Consider the following 18,448-nt stretch of genomic DNA (forward strand, 5'->3'; position numbering starts at 1 on the left):
AAAATAGATTCAAGGGATTCAAACTGATAGACAGAGTGCCTGAAGAACTATGGACAGAGGCGCATAACATTGTACAGGAGGCGGTGATCAAAACTATCCACCAGAAGAAGAAATGCAAAAGGCAAAATGGTTGTCTGAGGAGGACTTACAAATATCTGAGAAAAGAAGAGAAGCAAAAGGCAAAGGAGAAAAGGAAAGATATGCCCATCTGAATGCAGAGTGCCAAAGAATAGCAAGGAGAGATAAGAAAGCCTTCCTCAGCAATCAATGCAAAGAAATAGAGGAAAGCAATAGAATGGGAAAGACTAGAGATCTCTCCAAGAAAATGAGAGATACCAAGGGAACATTCCATGCAAAGGTGGGCACAATAAAGGACAGGAACAATATGAACCTAACAGATGCAGAAGATATTAAGAGGAGGTGACAAGAATACACAGAACTATACAAAAAATATCTTCATGACCCAGATAACCACGATGGTGTGATCACTCACCTAGAGCCAGACATCTTGGAGTATGCAGACAAGTGGGCCTTAGGAAGCATCACTACGAACAAAGCTAGTGGAGGTGATGGAATTCCAGCTGAGCTAATTCAAATTCTAAAAGATGATGCTTTGAAAGTGCTGCACTCAATATGCCAGCAAATTTATAAAATTCAGCAGTGGCCACAGGACTGGAAAAGATCAGTTTTCATTCCAATCCCAAAGACGGGCAATGCCAAAGAATGTTCAAACTACTGCACTACTGCACAACTGCACTCATCTCATGTGCTATCAAAGTAATGTTCAAAATTCTCCAAGCAAGTCTTTAACAATACATGAACTATGAACTTCCAGATGTTCAAGCTGGTTTTACAAAAGGCAGAGGAACCAGAGATCAAATTGCCAACATTCTTTGGGTCATTGAGAAAGCAAGTGTTCCAGAAAAACATCACTTTTGCTTCATTGACTATGCTACTGCCTTTGACTGTGTGGATCGTAACAAACTGGAAAAATTCTTAAAGAAATGTGAATACCAGACCACCTTACTTGCCTCCTATGAAATCTGTATGCAGGTCAAGATGCAACAGTTAGAATTGGACATGGAACAACAAACTGGTTCCAAATTGAGAAAGTAGTAGGTCAAGGTTGTATATTGTCACTCTGCTTATTTAACTTATATGCAGAGTACATCATGAGAAACTCTGGGCTAGAAGAAGCATAAGCTGGAATAAAGATTGCTGGGAGAAATATCAATAACATCATATATGCAGATGACACCATCCTTATGGCAGAAAGTGAAGAAGAACTAAAGAGCCTCTTGATGAAAGTGAAAGAGAAGAGTGAAAAAGTCGGCTTAAAGCTCAACATTCAGAAAACTAAGATCATGGCACCTGGTCCCATCACTTCATGGCAAATATATGGGGAAACAGTGGAAACCATGACAGACTTTATTTTCTTGGGCTTCAAAATCACTGCAGATGGTGACTGCAGCCATGAAAGTAAAAGACACTTGCTCCTTGGAAGAAAGGCTATGACAAATCTAGACACCATATTAGAGACATTACTTACTGACAAAGTTCCATCTAGTCAAAGCTATGGTTTTTCCAGTAGTCATGAATGGATGTGAGAGTGGGATCATAAAGAAAGCTGAACGTGGAAGAATTGATGCTTTGGAACTGTGGTGTTGGAGAAGGTTCTGAGAGTCCCTTGGACTGCAAGGAGATCCAACCAATCAATCCTAAAGGAAATCAGTCCTGAATGTTCATTGGAAGGACTGATGCTGAAGCTGGAGTTCCAAAACTTTTGCCACCTAATGTGAACAGCTGACTCATCAGAAAAGACTCTGATGCTGTGAAAGATTGAAAGAAGAAGGGGACGACAGAGGATGAGATGGTTGGATGGCATCACTGACTCGATGGACATGAGTTTTAGGATACTCCGGGAGTTGATGATGGACAGGGAAGCCTGGCGTGCTGCCGTCCATGGGGTCATAAAGAGTCAGACATGACTGAGTGACTGAACTGAACTGATTGAATTTTTAATTTCAGTATCTACATTCTTGGGCTTCCCACGTGGTGCTAGTGGTAAAGAACCTGCCTGCCAATGCAGGAGACATAAGAGATGTGGATTGGATCCCTGAGGCTGCAGGATTCCAATGAGGAGGCGATGGCAACCCAATTCTCTAGGTATTCTTGCCTAGAGAATCCCAGGTTACAGTCCACAGGTTGCAAAAAGTTGGACACAACTGAAGTGACTTAGCATGCATCTATATTTTTATTGCTAGTATATAGAAATACAATTGACTTTTTGTATATTTCTCTTATATTTTGTGTTTAGCGTGTGCCTAGTAGTCTCTGCCCCTCCTGTGTCAAGGAAGCGGTCTCCCTCTACTTTTTGTCCCTCCCCCGGGGGATGGTTACTGTTGATCCTGCTAGGCTCTTCCTATCCTTCTACCAGAGGCGGTAGAAGGATATATAGGCTTTTCACTTCTAGTCTTTACCTTGGTGGCTTTTGGTACCTGGGGGATTGTTTCTCCTCCCCTGATGGCTTATAGCATTTTATTCTATGAGTAAATTGTCTGAGGACTTGGGTGATGTTTCACACTTGACCCCTAACAGCAGCTGATAACCTTCTTCCTGCAAGACACCAGTGCAGACCCTTTGAAAAGAGCCAGAGAGAAAGTACAAACTCTTTCTGTCTGGGCTCCCAGAAACCCTAAAATGATGTGCAAGCTCAGGCTCAAAATTTAAGAATTTGTTCAGATTTCAGATGATTTCTTCTAATTGCTTCTATGTCTTCGTCTTGTACTATGTCAGACCTGAAACAAATCTGAGCTTCCTGGTTTTATTCAGAGAGGCTTGTCACTCTGAACTTAAGTTCATTTGATTGTTTTGCAACCTTAGATCTCTGGCTGGTTGAAGAAAATACATGATGTTAATTATTCAGCTCTCTTTTTATTAGGATGGGAGCAATATTATCTTGAAGACTTCTAGCTGCTAAGTGGGAGCAGAACTCCTCAGGGAATATGTTATAATCACAAATAACACTAACCAGAAAAAAAGGGGAAAAATGATATGGATTTTATAATTAAAGATGCTTATCTGTTGGCAGTCACATTAATAGCATGAATAAGCAAGTCAAAGAGTGGGAGGTGATATTTCCTATACATATACCCAACAAAGGGCTCAAACCAAAAATCTATAAAGAAATCCCACAAATTCGTAACAAAAAGAAACAAAAGTGAGAGAAACATGGACATGCGTGAATATGCACTTTACAAACATGGATATCCAAATAGCTAATACGCACATTGAAGCTACATAACCTTACTAGTTAGTCATCAGGAAAATGCAAAAGAAAACCACAATGAGGTGTCACTACACACACAGAATTGCTAAAGTTAGGAAGATTATATATTGGTACAGCCACTCTGGAAAAGAGTTTGACATCATCTACTAATGATGAACGTATGACTCCACTGTGATCCAATAATTTCTGTCCTTAGGCATATAACAAACAAAAATGTGGGGAGTAATAGGATGGTAGGATGAGGGTGTGTGTGGGTATTTATAGTAGCATTGTTCTTAAGATCCAAAGACTGGAAAAACCCTTCATGTAGAACAAAGGAAGAATAAATAAATTGTGGTAGATTTGTTCAACTGAATACTGTGCGTCAGTGAAAATGAACTACATCTAGACTTGACAATATAATTTAGAGCAAAAAAGTCAAACAGAAATGAATATGTCCTGTAAAAATTCCAATATGTATATAGTGAAAATTAGGTAAAGCTAGTCTAGGGGTTTAGAAGAAAGGCTAAGAGATACCAACTGGGAGGAGAGTGGACCTTGTGGAGGACGGGGGCCTGAGGCAGCTTCTGTTGTGTGGGGTGCTGGCCTATTTATTGACTTGGGAGCTTGTCTCATGGGTGTATTCACTTTGTAATAGTCCATGAGCTTATCATCTGGGCATTTTCTCAATGAGTGTTATGCTAACAAAAGTTATTTGAATAAATTACCCTATCTTCCCTTCTTCTGCCCAAAACTAGGGATCATGGCTCTTCAGGATGGCCAATCAAGAGATGAGATTTTTCTGAGTCTCACTTTTTTTAAGATATATCCCTGAGATTTTATTGGTGTGCATCGACCATGTACTAAATTCAGTTTTTTTTCAAGGATCATTTTGTGATAGTTTTAGCTAGTTGTCCTCTTATGCTGTTGCAAAAATCACATTCAGAGCTATATCGTTTTTACAGTATCTTGAGAGTAGTATTTTAAAATTTATTTTCCTCAATTCAAAGTAAATTTCTCAATATTGTGATTCCAGCAACATATTTCTCCAATTTTATTAACATATTAATGTCCTTGGTGTTCAAGCCTAGTGAAAGCACAACTTGCCAGTGGGCACTTAAAATATACAATGAGTTACTCTCCAGAACGTCCTTGGTGGCTTATTGGTTTAAAAAAAAAAAAATGCCTGCCAATGCAGGAGGCACAGGTTCCATCCCTGGTCTGGGAAGATCCCACATGTCTTGGAGCAACTAAGCCTATTTGACCTGTGCTCTAGTGACCATGCTCCACATCAAGAGAAGCCACTGTGATGAGAGCCCGGAGCCCTGAAATTAGAAAGTAACTCCCACTTGCTACAACTAGGGAAAGCCCACACAGCAATGAAGACCCAGCACAGCCAAAAAATGATAATAATAATAATAATAAATATTTTTTTGAAAGAGCTATTGCCCGATGTTAAAGCGTTCTGGATGAAAGAACGAGGACATTGAGAACTTGCACCAGTTCCACATCTCTGAAGATGAGCAGATTTGGGATCTGAGCTACTTATCTCTTTAATGAGGTGAGGGAAATCCAAAGACTTCTCACCCAAAGCCCATAGCCTAAAAAGCATGTCTTAGCCAGGGCGTATTTACTATTATTTTTTAAAGCTACATTTACATCATATTGGGTGTCAATCTTTCTGCTTTTCCAGTATAAGAAATCAGCTCAGTGTTTCTCTTTCATCTTAAAACCCTCTGAAATATGCCCATGAATGGTGTCATATAAATAAAAAACTTTGGAAGATTTGTTATTGGCAATTTGTATTGTCTTTTCTAAATTATTATCACCAGATATAATTGGGAGAGTGGTGGGAATATATCAGACTTCATTATATGTGTAAATTTCAACTCAGAATAATATTCATATCCCCTTATTCCAGTTACTGTACTCTCTATAACAAACTAACAGCCAAACTTAAAAATATTTTTGGGACTTCCCTGATGGTCCAGTGGCTAAGACTGCGCTCCCAACACAGAGGGCACAAGTTTCACCCCTGGACAGGGACCTAGATCCCACATGCCACAACTAAATATTTCACATGCTACAACTAAGATCTGGTGCAACCAAATTAATAAATAAATATTTCTCCAATTTTGTTACTTTTTAATCTGTTTCCATCTTTAATTTACTCCAACATGACTTCTGCCCTCATCACACTATGATAATTTCACTTGTTAGGACTAACGATTAGTCACACTGCTCCCTATGAGCTTAACTTCAGCAGCTTTCCCCCCATTTGAGCTTTCCCTTCTCTTTAAACTTGTCACATTTTTGCCTCCCAGAAACTGCACTCTTTCATTCTTCTCTTACCATACTGTTCGCTCCTTAATAGTCTCCTTAGCTGATGTCTCTTTTGCCATCCAAAATTATATATACATAGCCCATATTTAACTCCTGAAGACTCAACAAGTTCCATTAAGTCTACCTCCTAAATTTCTTGGCAATCTGTCCCTTTCTCTTCCTTGCTACTTCTGTCACATCACTAAAACTAACCTACCCAAGCAATCTGGACTTCTATGCTTCCTTATGGTCCCTCCACATCAACTTTTATCTCTCTTCAATCCATTCTTCACATTATTACTCAACTGACTATAAAATTTTAATCTGATGGTATCACTTCTTTTCTCAAAGTCTTTCAGTTATGTCCCAAAGTCTTTTAGAATTCCAAAATCCTCAGCATAACGCACCAGATACTTTATGGTGTCTCTTTTTTCACCTTTGGTTATCTGCACTTGCTATTTAGTATACATGATTACAAATAATAAAAATAAAGTGCAGGAGATAAGTATGTTAAGAAAGAACACCATATGTAAAATCCTTGTGGTGAGAAAACAATTTCATATAAGGAAATGACAATTAAAAGTATTAGCTTTCAAATGCCAGGCTTGTGGGGTATTTGACAGTTGAGCCTAGACTCATGTTAAGGCTACTAGATGAAGCTTCTAAGCCACCAAGCTTTGGAGTCATGGGAAATTTTAGGCTGGGCTTATGTAAAACATAGGCAGTATGACAGTTAATTTTGCCTGTCAGTTTGACTGGACTATGTGGTATGCAGGTATTTGGCCAAATTTTATTCTGGCTATGTCTGCCAGAGTGTTTCTGGATGAAATTAATATTTGCAACACCCAATTTGGGTGGTCCTCATCCAATCAGTTAAACAGGTTAACTGAAGACAGTGGTTGACTGAGAGAAAATTCCTTCTGCCTAACTGTTGAGCTAGCACAGTCTTTTCCCTCATTTGGACTCAAGCTGAGACAGTGATTCTTCTTGAATTTCAAGCCTGTTGTCTTTTGCACTAGAATTTACACCATTGGTTCTTTTGGCCCTTAGTCCTTTGGACTTGAACTAGAGCTATTCCATTGGCTCATCAGTGTTTCCAGCTTTCAAACTGCATATCTTGGGATTTCTCAGCCTCCATAATCATGTGAACCATTCCATATAATACCTCTCTAGATCAATCAATCTATCTATCTATTCATCCATCCATCCATCCATCTATTCATCTATCCTATTGGTTCTGTTTCTCTGGAGAAAGCTAATACAAATTTTGGTATCAAGAAATGGAGTGTCTCTGCAACAAACATCTAAACATGTGGAAGAAGCTTTGGAACTGGATAATGGGTATAAACTGGAAGAATTTTGAGATACAGGCCATTATCTGTTAAAGGTGATTCTGGTGAGATCTCAGAAAGAAATGAGGAACATGGTTGAAAACTGGAGTAAAGACTATCATTGTCTCAAAGTCACAAAGAACTTGAATTAACTGTGTTCCAGTGCCTTGTGGACGACAGACCTGTGAGCTATAAAATTAGATATTTAACTGAGGAGATTTCTAAGCAAAGTATTGAAGGGGAAACTTCATTCCTCCTGACTTCTTATAATGAAGTGGAAAAAGAGAAAGATGAATTGAAGAAGACAATATGAAGCAAGAAGGAACCAGAACTTGAAGATTTAGCAATTTCTCAACCTATGCATATCTATACAAAAAAATGAGAACGCTTGCTCTGTAGAGAACACTAAGGATGTGGTCAAACAATCGCTTGATAAAGAGACTATGGTTGTGGCTCATGGATTTAACCAGTCATCTCAGCAGAAACCAGGAATAGAGACTGATTTATGCCAGCAAATACATTGCTGGTTTGAACTCAAGAAGACAAAGAAAGTGGGATGGGATGAAGGAGGGCTGTTGAACTTCCTGGATTTTACAGAACTGGGCCATAGCACTATTTGGATGCAACTATGCGCTATTTTTCAAGGAAAGGGAAAAATGGCTCTGAAGGCAATTCAGAGATTTTCAGGGCTGCCACACCACCATACACCTGAGGGGTAATTCTATTTCCTCCTTGGTCTCAAAGGGCGGAGTTGAGGAGATAGGGCTGTCCCTCAGAGCTATGTGAGTGATACCACTAAACCAGGGGGCCTGGATAATAGAGCATTAAATCAAAGAGGGTTATTTTTAGCTTTAAAATCTAATGAGATTTGCCTTTATAGGTTTCAGACTTTCTTGGGATCCATCAGGCCCTCCTTCCTTCTGATTCACATCCTTTCAAAATTTAATATTGAATGAAACACATCTTTTCATCTAAATTAAATTGCCTCATGTATCCATATCTCTAGACAGGGTCTGTAAGCTAGAAGAAATCTCTACAGAGCCTGGCCATGCTGGCACCGATTCTGGACTTCCAACTTTCAGTACTTTGAGGAAATAAGTTTCTATTATTTCAGCCATCCTATCTATGGTATTTCATTTTGGTCCCCCAAGTAAAGTAATACATGCAAGAAATGGAAGCTGAACAGTACACCATAGTGCTTATGCAGAGAAATCTGAAAGCATTTGCTGGAATTGTGTTGCCTTTTGCTGGTTGTAAATAATACAGTAATAATTACTATTTTGTATTATCTTATAATGGTTTTTTAAAATTTTTCAATAAATTCTTCTGGCAGCAATAAGCTCAAAAATGAGACTTCATGTTTAATGAAAAATTAAATACTGAATTTCCATTTCTCAAGATAATTGATGATGAATGTGTAACTTGCAAACATTGTTTGTTGACATTTACTATTCACTGTGATGGATGGTATAGAAGCAGCTTCAGAAGGTGTGTTTACATATCAAACCACAAAACATGTCTTTTCATCTAAATTAAATTGCCTGTTATTCTAAATTAATGATGTGTCCTTTGATTCCAAGTTTCACTGAACACATTTGAAACCTGAAGTAATGGTGGTTAACGTCTGGCTTTATGATCAAAAGAGTATCTCAGACAGTTAAATTATGCCAGGATAACATCAGGGTCATTAAATGTTTCAGGTAGAAGATAAGTGAATTCCAATAATATATATTTTTCATGCAATTCATGCAGTCAAAGAAAAGCTTTTGGAAGTTCATTCTGCTGATAGTGAAACATCTGATATTAGTGTGAATGCTATTGTAAACTTGATTAAGTTTAAAATTGAACAAAAAATTATTTGTTGTGGCAATAATATGAACACAATACATGTGTGGTGGAGCACTGCATTTTGTTAAAAACAATATTCTTACTAAATTAAGGAACTTATGGTGCAGAAACTTTCCTCTATCTGCGCTGGTGTACATATAAGTAATAATAACATCCAAACAAATAGCAATATCTACTAATCAAAACAGAACCTGTAGATGTCACATTTTACAATTTTGTTATATATATGCACAAATAAACTAACTGAAGTATAAAATTGTTGGCATGCGGCAGATGTTGAATTAATTAGAAAAAGCTTCAGCAGAGCTGTACATGCTTTCTCACTTTGCTGTTTCACACTGCTTGGGTTTTAGAAATGTTTTAACTTCTGAATTAGTTTGAAGTCAACCTAAGTGCCCTAAAATGATAATAAACCTTTTGTAAATTAAAACAGCCCTCTAAATTTTGGTTGCATTTGTTGAAAATCACTTGAATATCTTTAATTAAGTGTTTAACCAAAGGGCTACAAAAATTTTACTTTCCAAGCTTTTAACACCTGCAATTATTATGACCAGGAAGATATTGACATTTATCCCCATAAAAATGAGATAGGAACTGAACAGATTAAATAATGAATGCTTAGATAATGTACAAGACAACTATTTTTTTTCAGGTGCAATTTACGTACAATAAAGAGTTCAAATTGATCATAAGGGTACAGTTCAACATATTTTTATTGTTTGATGATTGTTTCAAAGCTTGATTATATGTAAACATGTATATATATACCTGTTTATACCCATGTAATTACCAGCCTGATCAAGAAACAGACTATTCCAACACCCTGTACATTTCTATTACATCTCTTTGCAAAACATCACTTTAAGGTTGAATAATTTAGCTTTGAAATAGCTGAATAAAGCTTTGATTGAGCTATTTTTAGTTGTACAAATTTATATTCCAACTCAGGATACAATGGAATGGAGAAGGCCCATGATTTTGAATACCTAAATTTGGATAAATATCAAGATTAACAACTTAACCAAATCTAGTTGATCAATTTGGTCTCATGAAAAATATTTAAAAAGGCATTCAAAAGGAGGGGAAAAAATAGTTCCTATGAAAGTATCAGAATTGACATATTTATACAATTTAAAGCAAAACAAGTTGGAATTAAGTATATCTTTTATTTGGTAGAATTAGCTCTGAGTTTATCAGGTACTTTATCAAAAACCAAGACAGTATTATCTCAATTAAAAATATTATTATGCTCTATAAATTTCAGTTCAAGGTCTCAACAACTTCAAATTTATCAGAAATAAAGTCAATTTTCAAGAAAAATAAAATTTTGTAAAAAGTTAAGAATAATGAAAATATATTCTTTGGACAGATATAGATAAGGTATTAGTTACAGATATAGTTAAGAAACTGATTAAAATGTGTGAATATGAACTGAGTGTTTAATCATTTATGTTATTTTTAATGTTAATATGATTAATTCAAAGATTTAAAACTTTGCTTTAATGTATAAGGCTATTTTTTACTTTAATTTTTTCTTAAAAGTATGTTTTAACTTCTTATCAAGAAATAATGTCAAGCATAAAACAATGTCAAACAAAAATTGTATGTAAGATCACTCCATATCCTTTTCGGAAAAAACATATTTTATTGAAGTATATTTGATTTATAGTTTGTATTAATTTCTACTGTACAGCAAATTGATTTGGTTTTATACATATATATATTATGTACATATATATATATAAACATACATACACATATACATTTTTTTCATATTCTTTTCCATTATGATTTATCACAGAATATTGAATATAGTTCTGTGTGCCATATAGTAGGACCTTGTTGCTTATCCATCCTATATGTAATAGTTTGCATATGCTAATCTCAAACTCCCAATTCATCCCTCCCTCCCCCAGCCGCTCACCCTCCCACTTGGCAACCACGAGTCTGCTGTCTATGTCTCTGAGTCTGTTTCTGTTTCACAAAAAAGTCCACTTGTGTCATATTTTTACGACATATAAGTAATACCATATGATATTTGTCTTTCTCTCACTTCATGTAGTATGATGATCTCTATGTATGTGTGTATATATATATATATACATCTTCTCTATTCATTCATCTGTCAAGGGAATTTAGGTTGTTTCTATCTCTTGGCTATCGTGAGTAGTGCAGTTATGAACATAGGGGTGCATGTACCTTTTTGAATTATCATTTTATCTGAATATATCTGCCAAGGAGTGGGATTGCTGGATCATAAGATTAGCCATATATCCTTTAACCACATTTACTTATTTACTATTTTTTTTTTTAATTTGCTTTAGTCATTTACACTCTCTCTCTTTTCTTTCTCTATCACCTTTGAGAGTAAGCTGCAGATAGGATATCTTTTTGCCATTTATTCCTAAATACTTCAGGATTCATTTCTTAAGAGTAAGAATATCTTTTTGTTAAAATCACAGTTATCACTATCAGTAGATGTTAAGACTCATATTGTATTTTATCTAATCTAACATCCATATAAAATTTTGTCAATTAATCCAAGTCAATTTATATCATCTTTTTTTCTTCCAGGGCAGAATTGAGGATCCAGGATAGCATCATTATTATATTGCATTATTTGTTGTATTAATGATTTATATCTGCATAACAAGTTACCCCAAAAGTGGATGGCTTAAAACAATGAATATTTATAATTTACAGTTTCTGTAGGACAGAAATTTTTTTTTTCTTGTTCTTACAATTTTTTTTTAATTGGGAGTAGCTTGATTAAAGTCTTTCTTGAGGTTCCAGTCCAGGTGTTGATGGAGCAGCTTGCATCTAATGGCTTAACTGGGCCTGGAAGATGCACTTACTGGAGGATCCACTCACATGATTGTCAGGTTAGTGCTGGTTGTTGGCAGGTCTCATTTCCTCCCCACACATGCCTCTCCTGAGGCTATTTGCGTGGCTACTGGCTTCCTCCAGAGTGAGTACTCAAGAGAGCAGGGCAGAAGTGGCAATGCCTTTTGTAATATGGTCTTAAAATTTCACACTCTCACTTCTGCCATATTCTATAATCACACAGACCAACCCTGATTCAGTGTGAGTTGGGACTATCCAAGGGTGTGGATACCAGGAGGTGATGCTAACTGAAGGTCATCTTGAAAGCTGGCTACCAAACTTGCCATGCCTCTTTTTATCTCTTTTAACTAAAAAGACTCATTATTTTTTTTTTTTAAAACTGTGTTTCAAAGATCTGTTGTATTGGTGATATAAATTATTTGAATATGTTTATTGCCACTTTTTACCCTCAAATATGTCCCAGTTTGGGCCATAACTTATATGGTCATTTCTAGAAAGCATTTCTTTCTAGAGTGTTTTCTGAACCTACCCAGAATCAATGAATTTCTCCCTTTACAATCTCTTCTTGTATCTTGCCTTTTCCTTACATGACACTTATTCAACATTCTCTTTCTCTCTAGAATATGACTTGCACAAAGGCAAAAAGTGTTTAAAATTAATAAATGGATTAAATACTATACTAATTATCAACACTGTTTTTGTATTTGATCACTATCCTTAATCATAACTGTACTCCAGGGAAATGCAACCATATAACAAAATATGAAAGTGAATTTAGCCCATAAAATGTCAGCTATAAACTTTCTTTATGCATTTATTCACTCAGCATGTGTTTACTGAGCATCTCTGCTGTGTGCTGAAGGCTCTTCAAGATGCCAGGGACTCAGTGCCTGGGTTTGTGTAAAATGTTCTTTTCCTCATGAAGCTTCCATTCAGGAAGAGGGACTCAACATGAGGAAAATAAGCTAATAAATAAAAAATAATCCCAGAGTGTTATCAGTATTACATATGATAAAATATCTTAATGTGATAGGTCTTGGGAACAAATGGTAAGAAAAAGCTACTTCAACAAGGACTTATGGTGGCTGCCCTGAGGAGGTGGCATTTGAGCTGAGATTGGGATAACAAGGAGCTATCCATTCCAAAAACAGCAAGCTCATTTTATAGGAGGTGGATAAGATGTAGTCTAAAGAATCTGTTTTGGGATTGACTATTTACAAGACCAACCAGATATTAAGAATAGACCTATAGATATAGAAAACAAGCTTATGGTTACCAAAAGGGAAGAGGGAAAGAATACATTTGGAGTGTGGGATTAACATATATACACTACTGTATATAAAATAGATAAATAACAAAGACCTACTGTATAGGACAGGGAAATATACTCAATATTTTTTAATCACCTATAATGGGATGAATCTGAAAATATTTACATATATAGGGCTTCCAGATTTCCCTGGTGGCTTAACAGTGAAGAAACTGCCTGCAATGCAGGAGATGTGGGTTCCATCCATGGGTCAGGAAGATCCCCTGGAGTAAAAGATGGCAACTGATTCCATTATTTTTGCCTGGGAAATCCCACGAACGGAGGAGCCTGGTGGGCTGCAGTCCATGGGGTTACAAAGAGTCAGACACGACTGAGCGACTAAACAGCAACAAAAACAATATTATTTTCATATAAATAATATGTATCTGAATCGCTTGCTATGCACCTGAAACTAACACAACCTTGTAAATCAGTTCAGTTTAGCCGCTCAGTCATGTCTGACTATTTGTGACCCCATGGACTGCAGCCCACCAGGCTTTCCTGTCTTTCACCAACTCCCAGAGCTTGCTCAAACTCATGTCCATCGAGTCGGTGATGCCATCCTATCATCTCATCCTCTGTCGTCTGTTTCTCCTCCTGCCTTCAATCTTTTCCAGCACCAGAGTCTTTTCCAGTGAGTTAGTTCTTTGCATCAGGTGGCCAAAGTATTGAAGTTTCAGTTTCAGCATCAGTCCTTCCAAGGAATATTCAGGACTGATTTCCTTTAGGATTGACTGGTTGGATCTCCTTGCAGTCCAAGGGACTCAAGAATGTTCTTCAACACCACAGTTCTAAAGCATCAATTCTTTAGCGCCCAGCTTTCTTTATAGTCCAACTCTCAACCATAGCTTTAACTAGACGGACCTTTGTTGGCTAAGTAATGTCTCTGCTTTTTAATATGCTCTCTAGGTTGGTCATAGCTTTTCTCCCAAGAAATAAGAGTCTTTTAATTTCATGACTGCAGTTACCATCTGCAGTGATTTTGGAGCCCCCCCAAATAAAGTCTCTCACTGTTTCCATTGTTTCTCCATCTATTTGCCATGAAGAGATGGGACCAGATATAAATGAAGTATACTTCAATTAAAAAAAGAATCTATTATATAATTGCCTGTATACAAGAACAACTAGATGTAAAGTCATAGTCCATGACGAGAAATTTTCTCAAAATGCATTTAATTTCTTTAAATGGAAAAGCATTTCTCTAGGTTATTACTGTTACTGTTACTATTACAATATTATTACCTGCCTTTTTATAGTTGCTATTGTGAATACAAATGCAATTAAAATGTGCACTTTGTAAATTTAAGCCATCTGTGAGTGCTTAATAATATGTTAATACATGCATTTGGTTGTGTCACAGTTCATAATAAAGTATGAATCATCACATTCCTGGGTCTGAGTGATTGCAGAAATCCCACCCTTTTCCTTGAAGTCCTTCTGATGGATTCAAACTACTCAAGAAAATAAGATTCTGATCTGAAAATACAGCCTTAACTCATTCAAATCAGGTCATGTCCCTAAACTGATACTTTTGACTTACGTGTTTCTTAGCAGTGGTGGTCACCCTTTCTTTATAAACCAACCCTGACATGGATTTTCATTCAGAATAAGCAAAAACTAGAATTTCAGATAGCTGAATATGTAATTGGGTTTATAAATCTTGCTTGTGACAATATATCTTCCCTTATTCTGCACTGTGCATCATTGAAAGAAACGATCTGGTTGCATTGGGCTGTGCATATAATTGTATTATTCCAAATTATTTGCTCTTTAATCCTCTCTAAATATTACATTTATTCAAGTACACATGACTTATGGCATTTCTTGCAATGCATAAACTCCTGAGAAATCTTGTGCAAATCCAGCTACTGTAAATGAAATTGTTTCTAGAAGCATTAGAAGAGCTTGGATTTTAAAAGAATCCCACAGAATCATTTTCCTAAGTAATAGTCTTTTTATAAAATGAGCATCAATTCTCATTAAACCTATAGAAAGGTCAGATTTTCATGGATCATGTTTTCTTAAGAGTATATCAATTTACATCACATTCCTTATTCACAGACACTGCTATACTTTAAAAAGCACTTTAATACTTACATGCAACCTATAAGCATGCAGTCTATTTTAGAAATGATCAAAGATGATGACAAACAGACCCTGTACCTATGCTATTCATGAAACAATGTCGACAATATTGCCCTTTGATCTCTGGCCTTTTCTAATTGATTTTGCATCTGGATGGCCTCAGTACTCCTTGACAAGATTCTTTGCCAGCATGTTATAACTATATGTTTCTTGCAGTTGAACTTTAGAGTGTCCTAAGAGTATCATTTTCTTCATCTTGAGGTTTCTTTTCTTGGTCAGAGTACTTTCATTTGACATAAAACAGGTAGTTCTTAATAGCACATAATAGTGCAAAGAGCATTGATTTCAGATTCAAAAAAGTTTGAATAATAATAAACATAGTTTAAAAATCTATGTTTCAATAATCGCTCTTTTTCTTTTAAACTGTGTGATCTTCAGCAGTGTATTTACATTCTCTGAATGCTGATCCCTCACCTGAAAGTCAGGTAGTTAGAGAGCATGGGGATTTTGTGTTGATTCAAGGAACTAAGTGGTAACAATAACTGATGTTAACAAGAGGTAGTATTACTTGAGATTTTTGAAAAAAAATCCTCCCTCCCTTCATATATATGTATATGTGTAAATGTACATACGTGAAGACATTTTTTCCAAAGCAGGTCACTCAGGGAGACAATATCAGATAGTGTCACAGCAGAATTTCAATCTCCAATTGCCTTAAAAATTTTGTTTCTTGATATTAAAAAAAAATGATGCATTAAAATAAATGTAATTTTAAAATGAGATAATCTTAGAAAGCGTGCATGCAGTACATCCCAAATGGTTTAACGATGTCTCATTAGATACCAGGATCACTGAGACACTCAATCTTTCTTGGACACCAGTTTATTTCATTAGGAGGAACCAAGGCGTTTCTAGCCATCTTGCCTCAGCATAACTTACTATAACATCCTGCCCTGTAAGTTTATAAATGTCAACATACTGCCGATAATTCCCCACACAATTTCACCACAAATATTTGTCTTAGCTTGTTGAGAGGCTAGTTAATATTTTCTTGTTGAAACGGGTACTATAGCCATTTTAAAGATCTAAATTCTGCACACGAGTTAGAAATGGTGCTTCAGGCAACTTTTCCTATTCTCTCTCTTTTCACTAGAGATCAAAAAAGGGCATCTCACAGTGATAAAAGAATCAGCTCTAAATGGACATAATGACTTTGCATATAACTATTAATACAGCCTCAAAAATAAAAAGCAAGAAGTAACTAAGAAGAGAAATGGACAAAATCACAATTATCAGTGGAAGGTTTTAATGCCAAATTCTCAGTAACTGAAAAATTTAGTAAGGAATATAGACAAGTTTTAAGCACAAAATTAATGTTTACCTAACTGACCTAAATATCAATAGAATAGTGCTTAGAACAATCTCAGAATGTACATCTTTTTCAACTTATTAAAATTGGCACACACTCCTTAAGTCTCAATAAATTGCAAAAGGCTATAATATAATAACTTAGAAACCAGTAAAAATTAACCAGAAAATCCCAATATGAATTTTTATTATGTAATTATGAAAAATTATAACTAAAATCCAAGATAACATTGGGTGAAAGAAGACATTAAAATGAAAATCTGAAATAGTTTTACACTGAGTGAAAATAAATTTGAAGCAATCAACAAAAAAGGCAAGAATAAATAGGAACTCTCACTAATCTTAAAACTATGAAAGAAGACTCTTTCAATAAAGGCTTCTGCAAAGAGAATTCTAGGTGAATACTGTCTTTTATTTTTAAATATATACTTTTAAAAATATTATTTGGTTTAAAACACAACAGTTTAAAATTTGATCCTTTAATTACAATCTGATATAATGATATTCAATGTAAATAATTTTCTAGTAGTAATTGTCCAGTAATTTTTAAAAAACAAAGGCCCATAACAGTCATAGTTACAACTACTATTAAATCATGTTACTGTTATATTCTTGATTTGCTCAGTTTTGTGAAAATTCACTTAGTCACTAGTTATTTTCATAGAATATTATACATCAGTGTGAGGCAAGCCAAAGTTCAAACAGATAGGTACATATAAAAACAGCTGAATAAACAGTTTTGGTTTTTGTTCTGAAGTTATTTGCATTTTTTTTTAAGAAATCAGCAATTTTGTGGAGAAATCTGTAAAGAAATTATGTAAAGAATTTCAAGTGATGTACTCATTATCATCAAAAAATAATATTGAGAGACTTCCCGGGTGGTCCAGTGGATAAGACTCCTCACTTCCACTTCACGGGGAATAGGTTTGATCCCTGGTTGGGGAACTAAGATCTCATGTGACTTGTAGCCAAAAATAATAATCATAAAATAAAATATTAATAAAAACAAAGCACAAATAAAGTAAAATTGTACTCAGCATTAAAAAATAATATTGAGTCAGTACGACAACAGCAACAAGAAAATATCTCAAACATAAAGTAGTATAATTACATATATTTATGTATTAACTTTTTTATTTTTGAGTGGTAATATTTCTTACTCTTCCTTACTTTTGTCCAGACTTTTATTTTCAAATGTTTTTCCCCATTCTCTCTCACTATTTTTGTACTGAAGTATAGTAGATTGACAATGTTATATTAGTTTCTGGGATACAACATTGTGATTTGATAGATTATATTCCATTTAAAGTTATTATAAAATATTGGTTATATTCCCTGTGCTTTACATTGCATCTTTGTATCTTACTCATTTTATACATAGTACTTTGTACTTCTTAATCTTCCCCCCCTGTCTTGCCCCCTTCTCTGACCCCTCTCCCCACTGGTAACCATTTTTCTCTGTATCTGTGAGGCTGTACCTGTTTTGTTATATTCATTCATTTTCTTCATTTTTTATATTCCAAATATAAGTGAAAACATTCAGTATTTGTCTTTCTCTGTCTGACTTAATTCACTAAGCATAATACCCTCCAGGTCCTTCTGTGTTGCTGCAAATATCAAAACCTTTCTCTTTTTATGACTGAGTAGTATTCCATTGTGTGTCTATATCACATCTTCTCTATCCATTTATCTGTTGATGGAGACAGGTTGCTTCCATATCTTCATTATTGTAAACAGTGTTCCTACAGACATGGAGGTGCATATATCTTCTCTAGTTTGTATTTTTTCTTCAGATATATACCCAGGAGTGGAACTGCTGGGTCATACTGTAGTTCTGTTTCCAGTTTTCTGAGGAACCTCCTCATTGTGCTAGCAGCAGCTGCATGGTGGGAGGTGGAGCCTTAGCTGGAGGGGTGAGAGCCGGAGCCAGGTGTAAGCAGGGCCTTCTCCTAAGCTCAATGGCCATCACCACCCTGTTAGGGGCAGGAGTCGGGTGAGGCAGGGCCAAGTGGCTGGAGCAGGAGTCCGGAGGAGGGAACTGAGTTTCTCTCCAGTGCAATGGGAGTCTCCACA

General features: G+C 35.8%; 1 protein-coding gene across 1 annotated transcript in view; it reads left to right on the forward strand.

Annotated features, from left to right (window-relative positions):
• Positions 1–7,364: 7,364 nt before the first annotated feature.
• LOC133049346 (polyadenylate-binding protein 4) overlaps positions 7,365–18,448 on the forward strand; it is a 55,807-nt gene continuing 44,723 nt past the window's right edge. The window contains exon 1 of the mRNA XM_061133332.1: positions 7,365–7,636. Within this exon, the coding sequence (XP_060989315.1) occupies positions 7,365–7,636 (272 nt within the window). The remainder of the gene's footprint in view (positions 7,637–18,448) is intronic.

Source organism: Dama dama, chromosome 30, assembly GCF_033118175.1.
Source record: "Dama dama isolate Ldn47 chromosome 30, ASM3311817v1, whole genome shotgun sequence".
NCBI lineage: Eukaryota > Metazoa > Chordata > Mammalia > Artiodactyla > Cervidae > Dama > Dama dama.